Source organism: Quercus suber, unplaced genomic scaffold (genome assembly GCF_002906115.3).
Source record: "Quercus suber isolate HL8 unplaced genomic scaffold, Cork oak 2.0 scaffold_243, whole genome shotgun sequence".
NCBI lineage: Eukaryota > Viridiplantae > Streptophyta > Magnoliopsida > Fagales > Fagaceae > Quercus > Quercus suber.
In genome coordinates this window covers 246690-257676 of record NW_027069700.1, presented here as the reverse complement: position 1 = coordinate 257676, position 10987 = coordinate 246690, and the positions used below count along the sequence as shown (strand labels likewise).

Sequence of the window (10987 nt, the reverse complement as noted above, 5' to 3'; positions counted from 1 at the left end):
CCCACATAATCGGCTTCAATCAATTAGTTCAAACTTTTAAAAGGCTAAAAAATCATAGCAAAACTTTTGGTCCATTAGTTCAAAATTAAAATAGTTAAAAAATCATAACAAGTTCATACAATAGCTCACATATTGAACCAAGATGAAAAAGAAGAAAAAAATTGCATTCACCTTATCACTTGGGCCAGACATTCAAGGAGGTTACATTAATTATACGTGAACTCCTTTGCTCAAGCATCTCATACATAGTGTTCGTTTATCAACAATTTTTTCTCTTATTTTTTTAACCATTTAAGGGTTTTTAAAGCCTTACTTTTCTTTTAAATATAACTAACTTTGTAAGAAAATTGAAAGCGTATCGAAGTGCACAGCTTTCTAATGCTAATGTAGTTCAAATTTCAGATCTTCAAAGGACTAAATGTAACCAATATCAAGTACAACTTTCGCAGTGTTTCATGGCCAAAAATGGAATTAATGGGCTTATCAGCCCACACTGCCCAGTCCACCACCACAACAAAACACGTGACTATACAAGCAAAGTAAGTATATCTATACTAGAAATGAGAAACTCACACATCGGAAGAACTAGTTATATATGACACGACAACTGTGATGTCATCAAGCTTGCCTCCATAATAACGGAAACCAGCATCTTGAGCAGCCGTAGAAAATGGTGTCTGTCGGTTCCTATCCTGTGCTCGCTGGCGTGCCAAAGCTGCTATCTTCTGAGCAGTTACTTGTGGTTCCAAGCCAGCTCTTATCGCATGAACAACAACAGCTGTGACCTCATTATTATATAAGTTGTCAAATAACCCATCTGTTCCAGCAATAATGACATCTCCAGCAGCGACAGGAATTGTAAAAACCTGGATGCATTTATCCCAAAAAGATACCTGAGTCTAACACACTTGATTACAGCTTGTACTGATTAAGCTGCTGATTTAGTTGATAAAACTACCAGTGGGAAAAAAACATAAAATATTCAGGACTCCTTTCTAATCGTACTTGAGAAGTTACTCCTTTCTCATCATTGTAGTAACCTAAGCTGATTTAGTTAACTGTATCTTAGCTCTCAAGGGTTCCAGGATCATGGAAGCCTAAAGCTAAGAAGCATTTCAGACCTCATGAAAGTCCCCACAATAACTCCATTAGGGAGATGCAGCTAGCACATGTTTGATGTCTGCGTTGTCATAATACATATTTTCTTATTTAATAAAATTATAAACTCATTACTATTAATCCCTAATTAACAATTTTATATTCCATCACATACATGGACAGAACAAAGCCAAAACTCTTCCATATGCTAGAAAGACATACAAACTACAGAGTCCTCTCTATTAGCTGTGTTTTTGGGCCGTCTAAGGCGAACAAAATTTCTCTCCAAACTAGTTTTGGGAAGAAACCCTTCAAACTTATCATATATTTTTATATTGAATGTGAATTTTGAAAATCTAACTGTTGGATTACATGTTCTTATTATATTCTTCATGCTTGCAAAATTTCAAGAAAATCAAAGACCAATTGCTATGTCATCAAACAAATATTAAAATTTCAAGTTTTTGTAATCTAAAATTGTGTATAAAAAATAAGTTTATTGATCGAATAGTATATAACTTCCGATTTGAACAAAATTTAATATGCATGTTAAGAACATAAGGAACATGAAATTCAACGGTTAGATTTTCAAAATTCACATCCAAAAAAGAGATATATGATAAGTTTGAAGGGTTTACATTGTTGCTCTGGGGCTCACGTTGTTTCTCGTCCTATTTGTATAAAATTCTTTACTGATTCATTAGGGGGGAGGGAAGAAGAAGAAGAAGAAGACATATGATTCACATATGACGAGTGAAGCTAATAATTATGTCACAAACATTAACAAATCATACATGATGGTGAGGTATAAGTGCTAACTGACCTGACCAGAACTGGGTAGATCACCCCCACGGCCACTCTCAAGCTGATATGTAAAATTGAAGCCATGCTGCTGCACTGGGGATCGGAAGACAGTGCATCCATCTCTAACCACTATAAATCCACTGTCTCCTAGATTAATTGCTTGTAATCCCTGCTGAAAGAAGCAAACATTTGAAACCATATAACAATGGATGGCAAATATTTCTAGTCTTTCTCTCTATAAAGCAAATTGTTCGAAGTGGACACAAATGGAGGACCAGAGTGTAAAGGTTTATGGCTGGAAACCTGCATCATGCATTCTGTCCAATTTTTAATTGTGCTAGTGCATGCCGTCTTCAACCTAAGTTCAAATCTCAAGTATTCTAAACCCATCCATGAATATTTCATATTGTTAGTAGTTGCAATTGAGCAGCCTTCTGTCTTAAAAGGCTTGCAATTTACAGAATGAAATCAAATAGCATTTGGGAGTGTGCAATAATCCCAGGTGTAGAAATTAAGAAACTAAGAAAGCCAACCCCTACAAATGAAGATAAAAATTTGTACTACACCCAAGAGAAAGGGTTGCCACTTTTTGAAAATTTTGCTTTGTTGAAGGAGAAAATGGCATCAAATCTGCAAATCCAGCAGAGAGCAGCAATATAAAGAAGAGCCTCTATTCAGCCAACTGCTAGGTTATCTTGTGGAGTTCCTTAATTTGTTCTTGTATGAATAAGGTCAAGATGAGGTGGAGAGAAATTGTGTGTACAAGCAGAAAGCAAACATATATTCCTGCTGTCAGACATAGAGTGGACAAAATTCCATTTTTTATCATCTAGTTTTACTGTTTAATGTAAACATTCCAGGTTCCAAAAATTTTATAAAAGGTACAGGCATTAGGGGCTTGTGAAAATGAAAAACAACAAACCTTGTCCGTAAGGGCAATGATGCATGCTGTTGAGGATCCCTTGGCCTTTATACTCGAGTGGGCCTTCTCTAACACCCTGGCTGGGTCAATGGAACCCTTAGGCTCCTCTTGAATTGCATTCACTGAATAAGACATGAGCTCACGGGCAAATTGTCCTGCATCAACACCAACATCTGCCCAGCCACCTACACCGTCTGCAACACCAATTACTCGTTCATCTTCGCAAATAAAATGAGCATCCTCTCCACCTGTCTCTTCCTTGTCAGGATGTGGCAGGTAACATGATCCAGAAATAAGCTTCAGGGTTCTTTCACCCAGAACAGTTCTGAACACAAACAAGTTATACAAATATAAACAGTGAGAAACAATGAACCCCAATTCATAAGCAAACTTCTTTATAGTATGACAAAAACCCTCCTCTCTGGTGCTGCTAAGCCCATTTTATTAATTTGTAAACAATTAGCAAGAAATGTTTGTTTACTCTTTTGGGGGAGGGCATCTCCAAAATAACAGTGTGAATGACAATTCATGTGATTAGTGAAGTTTGGTCCAAAGCTACAATCCTAAATTTTATTAGAAATAGTGGGTACATGCTATAAAGGACAAATTCAAATTGCAGCATCAACAAATCAACTAAACTAGCCAATAAGTATGACGCTCATGAAAGACACAAAATTGACTAGATTTATTTTATTTAAAAAAGGAGGGTCATGCCTAGTGCACAAAGCTCCCACTTTTGCGGGGTTTGGGAGAGGACATGGTAGGAAACCTTACCACTAATTTTGTTTAGAAAGGCTGATTCTCAGACTTGAACCTGTGACCTATTGCTATTAATTAATTCATTAAAATGACTAGGGAAAACAGAGAATAAAGAAAATCAGAGCACATACTGGCCGGACAAAATGGTGGAATCTGCAAGCTGTTCATCACGAGAATTGCTGTCAAATGACACATCATGAGCAGCCCCAGTAGAGTGGCACACAGAAGAAGAAGAATGGAAATTCTTCAACCATGGTCCAACAAGTGAATTGGGGTTACAATTCCGCCTCAATCCATCGAAAATAAAATACCCACAAATCAGATGACTGTTGGACCATTCTTTCCTTCTCAAACTCAGGCTAGCATTTTGATATCTGCCGCGACTTCTGTCATTGTAAAAAACGCCAGTAGGTTTTGTGAAGTCTAATGCATTCCCACAACTTGAAATCAAGTCATCGACATAGACATCTGCTAACACAGCTTTGGAAGTAGAAGCAGCCATAAATTTCCTCTTATTCTCCCGACCTTTAGAAAACTGAAAGGCCTCTGATATCAAAGAAGTTGAATAGGGCAGGGATCGCGACAGTGCTGAATACCGAAACAACAAATTCCCTGGTCGAAGTACCAAATTTAGCGAACTTTGCCAACCACCTTGTCGCTGAACTATTGCACGTCTAAAACCAGAATAGATAGTAGTATTCAGCTTTGATAGAATGCCAGATGGCATCTTAGCCCCGTATATAGAATGCCCTTGCATCAATTACTCTCTTGGAGGCTATCCAACCTTGGACATAAAATGTCATTACTCCAAATACATCTATATATTCTATATGCACCAATTAAGCTATGAGCAATTCGCACTAAGCCTTCTGAAGTGAAATGTAAGACTTTGAAACCTAACATGGAAAGAGAAATTAAGATATATTTCAAGGAGTTCGCTCCTAAATAAAACACAATCGCAAAGAGAAGAAATGGCTGAAATTCCATTGAATTTGAGAAAATCTAGTAGCAAACAGATATCTTTGAAAGTCCTTTTTCTTTTTTCTTCTCATTGGAACCCTCAATAAAAAGATATCCATAATGAGGCTAGATCAAAACAAAAAACCCTTTTCAATTTTGAAACTTTAGAAACATAAATATACATGTGAGTTGGAACTATGTTTGCAAAGAAACAAAAGAAGCCATTTTTTTTTCTCTCTCTCTCTCTCTTCAAAAAATCAGCGAGAAAAAGAGAACCCATTTCAACAAACTACAAAAAATCACCACCCAAACCAATTAAAAACAATAACCCATATTTCAAAACGATAAAAAAACAAGGTTGGAGTTTGACACCCATATCAGAATGAACAAAAAAAGCAAGCAATGAATGTAAAAAAGAAGTAGAAAGCCGCACCTGTCTGTTTCAAATGGATTCACAGGAAAGTCGGCGCTTGAGAAAGCTATTGGAAAGCGATCTTTCCCACACAGAAAAGAAAGAAAGAAAGAAAGAAAGAAACAAAGCGAAGAGAAGCTCCGAAGAGTAGAGACTCGATTCTGACCTTTGGAGCTTCCCTCTCTTCTTCACTACTCCAAAAATTCTAAAACCTTCTTTCTCCTCTTCTTTTGCGTAAGGTCCACAACAACCTAAGCCTAAAAAAAATAAAAAAAAAAAAAAAAAAAAAAAAAAAAAAAAAAAAAAAAAAAAAAAAAGGACTACCAACCCAAAATAAACAGAGACACATTCCAAAATCACCCAAAACCAACAAATAAACTCAAATCAGATCAACTCAAAACTAACGATTCAAACCCAGCCCACACCAATTCAACAACCCATAGCCACCACCGATTCAACAACCCAGCCAACACCCAAACCACCACTGATTCAAACCCAGCCACCACCGAAGGGACCCACATCGACACCCAAACAACCACCACCGATTCAAACCCACCACCACACAAATCCACTGCATAAACCCACTGCACAACCCGTCCACCACTACACAAACCCACTGCACAAACCCAATGTCGATCCGAAGAAAAGAGAAAGGGAAGAAGAGAGAATGAGAGAAAGAAAGAAGAGAAAAGGAAGCAGAGATAAACTGAAAGTGGGGAAGAGATCAGAGGTTTAGGCGTGTATGATTGAAGGCGGCGTGGGTGAGCTTCGATGAGCTTCAGACCGGAGTTGAGAGAGTGAGCTTGAGAGAGAGAGCTTCAGAGATGAAATGAGAGTGAATGAGAGATAGAGAGAGAGAGAGAGAGGCACGGTGTGAAAAGAAAGAATAAAAAAAGGAGCAGGCAGAATAAAATAATATTTTTTTTTTAGCTTTGAGCTACAGTGCACATCTATAGATAGATGTGCATTGTAGCAATTCATGTATAATTTATAGCTATAGCTCCACTGTTGTAAGCTATTTTTTGTGATTTTGGAGCTAAATTTTAGCATTATAGCATTATACCTCCACTGTTGTGAATGCTCTTAGCTGTGTTTTTGGGCCGTCTAAGGCGAACAAAATTTATCTCCAAACTAGTTTTGAGGAGAAACCCTTCAAACTTATCATATATTTTTATATTGAATATGAATTTTGAAAATCTAACTGTTGGATTACATGTTCTTATTATATTCTTCATGCTTGCAAAATTTCAAGAAAATCAAAGATTAATTACTATGTCATCAAACAAATATTAAAATTTCAAGCTTTTGTAATCTAAAATTGTATATAAAAAATAAGTTTATTGATCGAATAGTATATAACATCCGATTTGAACAAAATTTGATATACATGTTAAGAACATAAGGAACATGAAATTCAACGGTTAGATTTTCAAAATTCACATCCGAAAAAGAGATATATGATAAGTTTGAAGGGTTTACTTTGTTGCTCTGGGGCTCACGTTGTTTCTCGTCCTATTTGTATAAAATTCTTTACTGATTCATTAGGGGGGAGGGAAGAAGAAGAAGAAGACATATGATTCACATATGACGAGGGAAGCTAATAATTATGTCACAAACATTAACAAATCATACATGATGGTGAGGTATAAGTGCTAACTGACCTGACCAGAACTGGGTAGATCACCCCCACGGCCACTCTCGAGCTGATATGTAAAATTGAAGCCATGCTGCTGCACTGGGGATCGGAAGACAGTGCATCCATCTCTAACCACTATAAATCCACTGTCTCCTAGATTAATAGCTTGTAATCCCTGCTGAAAGAAGCAAACATTTGAAACCATATAACAATGGATGGCAAATATTTCTAGTCTTTCTCTCTATAAAGCAAATTGTTCGAAGTGGACACAAATGGAGGACCAGAGTGTAAGGTTTTTGGCTGGAAACCTGCATCATGCATTCTGTCCAAGTTTTAATTGTGCTAGTGCATGCCGTCTTCAACCTAAGTTCAAATCTCAAGTATTCTAAACCCATCCATGAATATTTCATATTGTTAGTAGTTGCAATTCAGCAGCCTTCTGTCTTAAAAGGCTTGCAATTTACAGAATGAAATCAAATAGCATTTGAGAGTGTGCAATAATCCCAGGTGTAGAAATTAAGAAACTAAGAAAGTCAACCCCTACAAATGAAGATAAAAATTTGTACTACACCCAAGAGAAAGGGTTGCCACTTTTTGAAAATTTTGCTTTGTTGAAGGAGAAAATGGCATCAAATCTGCAAATCCAGCAGAGAGCAGCAATATAAAGAAGAGCCTCTATTCAGCCAACTGCTAGGTCATCTTGTGGAGTTCCTTAATTTGTTCTTGTATGAATAAGGTCAAGATGAGGTGGAGAGAAATTGTGTGTACAAGCAGAAAGCAAACATATATTCCTGCTGTTAGACATAGAGTGGACAAAATTCCATTTTTTATCATCTAGTTTTACTGTTTAATGTAAACATTCCAAGTTCCAAAAATTTTATAAAAGGTACAGGCATTAGGGGCTTGTGAAAATGAAAAACAACAAACCTTGTCCGTAAGGGCAATGATGCATGCTGTTGAGGATCCCTTGGCCTTTATACTCGAGTGGGCCTTCTCTAACACCCTGGCTGGGTCAATGGAACCCTTAGGCTCCTCTTGAATTGCATTCACTGAATAAGACATGAGCTCACGGGCAAATTGTCCTGCATCAACACCAACATCTGCCCAGCCACCTACACCGTCTGCAACACCAATTACTCGTTCATCTTCGCAAATAAAATGAGCATCCTCTCCACCTGTCTCTTCCTTGTCAGGATGTGGCAGGTAACATGATCCAGAAATAAGCTTCAGGGTTCTTTCACCCAGAACAGTTCTGAACACAAACGAGTTATACAAATATAAACAGTGAGAAACAATGAACCCCAATTCATAAGCAAACTTCTTTATAGTATGACAAAAACCCTCCTCTCTGGTGCTGCTAAGCCCATTTTATTAATTTGTAAACAATTAGCAAGAAATGTTTGTTTACTCTTTTGGGGGAGGGCATCTCCAAAATAACAGTGTGAATGACAATTCATGTGATTAGTGAAGTTTGGTCCAAAGCTACAATCCTAAATTTTACATGCTATAAAGGACAAATTCAAATTGCAGCATCAACAAATCAACTAAACTAGCCAATAAGTATGACGCTCATGAAAGACACAAAATTGACTAGATTTATTTTATTTAAAAAATGAGGGTCATGCCTAGTGCACAAAGCTCCCACTTTTGCGGGGTTTGGGAGAGGACATGGTAGGAAACCTTACCACTAATTTTGTTTAGAAAGGCTGATTCTCAGACTTGAACCCGTGACCTATTGCTATTAATTAATTCATTAAAATGACTAGGGAAAACAGAGAATAAAGAAAATCAGAGCACATACTGGCCGGACAAAATGGTGGAATCTGCAAGCTGTTCATCACGAGAATTGCTGTCAAATGACACATCATGAGCAGCCCCAGTAGAGTGGCACACAGAAGAAGAAGAATGGAAATTCTTCAACCATGGTCCAACAAGTGAACTGGGGTTACAATTCCGCCTCAATCCATCGAAAATAAAATACCCACAAATCAGATGACTGTTGGACCATTCTTTCCTTCTCAAACTCAGGCTAGCATTTTGATATCTGCCGCGACTTCTGTCATTGTAAAAAACGCCAGTAGGTTTTGTGAAGTCTAATGCATTCCCACAACTTGAAATCAAGTCATCGACATAGACATCTGCTAACACAGCTTTGGAAGTAGAAGCAGCCATAAATTTCCTCTTATTCTCCCGACCTTTAGAAAACTGAAAGGCCTCTGATATCAAAGAAGTTGAATAGGGCAGGGATCGCGACAGTGCTGAATACCGAAACAACAAATTCCCTGGTCGAAGTACCAAATTTAGCGAACTTTGCCAACCACCTTGTCGCTGAACTATTGCACGTCTAAAACCAGAATAGATAGTAGTATTCAGCTTTGATAGAATGCCAGATGGCATCTTAGCCCCGTATATAGAATGCCCTTGCATCAATTACTCTCTTGGAGGCTATCCAACCTTGGACATAAAATGTCATTACTCCAAATACATCTATATATTCTATATGCACCAATTAAGCTATGAGCAATTCGCACTAAGCCTTCTGAAGTGAAATGTAAGACTTTGAAACCTAACATGGAAAGAGAAATTAAGATATATTTCAAGGAGTTCGCTCCTAAATAAAACACAATCGCAAAGAGAAGAAATGGCTGAAATTCCATTGAATTTGAGAAAATCTAGTAGCAAACAGATATCTTTGAAAGTCCTTTTTCTTTTTTCTTCTCATTGGAACCCTCAATAAAAAGATATCCATAATGAGGCTAGATCAAAACAAAAAACCCTTTTCAATTTTGAAACTTTAGAAACATAAATATACATGTGAGTTGGAACTATGTTTGCAAAGAAACAAAAGAAGCCATTTTTTTTTCTCTCTCTCTCTCTCTTCAAAAAATCAGCGAGAAAAAGAGAACCCATTTCAACAAACTACAAAAAATCACCACCCAAACCAATTAAAAACAATAACCCATATTTCAAAACGATAAAAAAACAAGGTTGGAGTTTGACACCCATATCAGAATGAACAAAAAAAGCAAGCAATGAATGTAAAAAAGAAGTAGAAAGCCGCACCTGTCTGTTTCAAATGGATTCACAGGAAAGTCGGCGCTTGAGAAAGCTATTGGAAAGCGATCTTTCCCACACAGAAAAGAAAGAAAAAAGCGAAGAGAAGCTCCGAAGAGTAGAGACTCGATTCTGACCTTTGGAGCTTCCCTCTCTTCTTCACTACTCCAAAAATTCTAAAACCTTCTTTCTCCTCTTCTTTTGCGTAAGGTCCACAACAACCTAAGCCTAAAAAAAAATACCCATGTGGGACCCAAGGTTTTTGGACTTAAAAGCCCCTGTGAATGCAGACCGAAACCAGTTTGCAGCTACGAACCGAGCCAAAGTTGGAATCCGGGGTACTTTGGTAACTTTACATATTTTGTCCAAGTAGCAAGCAAGTGTTATGAGTATCTATGAGCCTCAACTAAGGTGAACTGCTTGGTTGTGAACGAACAAATTAGGTAAGGCCAGCTGTCTGCCAGGACTGGAGAGTGTGNAAAAAAAGATAGTAAGATGATAAAAAATCATATAATTTAGTTCTGTCTGTTTAAAAGTAAGTTAGATTTTAGTAGTGCATTCAAAGTCGTTTAATCATGTGTTGATTTATAGCCTAAGTGACCATACCAAAACTATATATATATATATATATATATATCAATATGAGACTCCAACCCATCTTGTTAATGTCGACACTTGAAAAGGGCCACCACACATGTTTGGTGCGGGGCTCAAAATATAAGATCACAGCTGTGAAAGGGTTTTTTTTAAAAGTGTAGACTGTGTAGTCACTATCATCATAACACATCACATTCTCGAATTTGTCACTGTATAGTTGAAATTAGGGTAACAAAGAAATTGACATTGTACAAAACGATGGAGAAAGATCAAAATGGAACCATGTGAGTTTGGATAGGCTTATTTACAATCAGCTTATTTAGTTTATTGCATAAAAATAATTGTACCTTAAAAAAGAAGAAACAAAAAAAACTTTAGAAAGTTGCACATTAATAAAATCATCCAAACTAATTAGAATCAACTACATTATATGTATAAATCAAATCAAGATTGCTAATAATATTCCCTCTTTGCCTTTTTGTTGTTAAAAAGGCAAGGCCTCTACTCCATACCTCTACCAGAATATACATGCATCACATACTTCTAATATAATATAAATATGTTTTCTTACTAAGTAATTTAGGATATCTTGAAAACTTTACAATGTTATTAAAAATAAAAATAAATAAATAAACCCAACACAAATTCGATAAATCAACCACAAAAGACTGCTTAAACTAAAATACTACGTAATTTTGAAGTCACAATTATTTATCTTCATTGCAACTATTTCTGTATCAAATTG

At 36.7% G+C, this 10987-nt stretch overlaps 1 protein-coding gene across 4 annotated transcripts; it reads right to left on the bottom strand.

Moving 5' to 3' along the window:
- Window positions 1-372: 372 nt before the first annotated feature.
- LOC112039138 (probable protein phosphatase 2C 80) lies at window positions 373-9862 on the bottom strand. Of its 4 annotated transcripts, none has more exons than XM_065780669.1 (5): window positions 9655-9862; window positions 8393-9157; window positions 7519-7843; window positions 6617-6769; window positions 373-866 (listed from the first exon to the last, which is right to left on the bottom strand). In XM_065780669.1, exons 2-5 carry the CDS (start codon window positions 9016-9018, stop codon window positions 570-572), a joined length of 1401 nt encoding a protein of 466 aa, XP_065636741.1. In that variant the 5' UTR covers window positions 9019-9157; window positions 9655-9862; the 3' UTR covers window positions 373-569. The 4 variants fall into 4 exon arrangements, with proteins under 4 accessions (XP_065636741.1, XP_065636742.1, XP_023927750.2 ...); XM_065780670.1 differs by having other exon boundaries at window positions 6617-6766; window positions 9655-9861; XM_024071982.2 differs by lacking the exons at window positions 6617-6769; window positions 7519-7843; window positions 8393-9157; window positions 9655-9862 and adding exons at window positions 1922-2074; window positions 2825-3149; window positions 3715-4479; window positions 4977-5195.
- Between the last annotated feature and the right edge of the window lie 1125 nt (window positions 9863-10987).

Bases quoted from the DNA above. Each gene is read 5' to 3' on its own strand.
- LOC112039138 (XM_065780669.1), bottom strand. From the start codon at position 9,018: ATGCAAGGGCATTCTATATACGGGGCTAAGATGCCATCTGGCATTCTA. The intron at 7,844-8,392 runs GTATGTGCTCTG...GTTTGTGTTCAG, and splicing joins TCCACCATTTTGTCCGGCCA to AACTGTTCTGGGTGAAAGAA. The intron at 867-6,616 runs GTCAGTTAGCAC...AAATGCATCCAG, and splicing joins ATCTACCCAGTTCTGGTCAG to GTTTTTACAATTCCTGTCGC.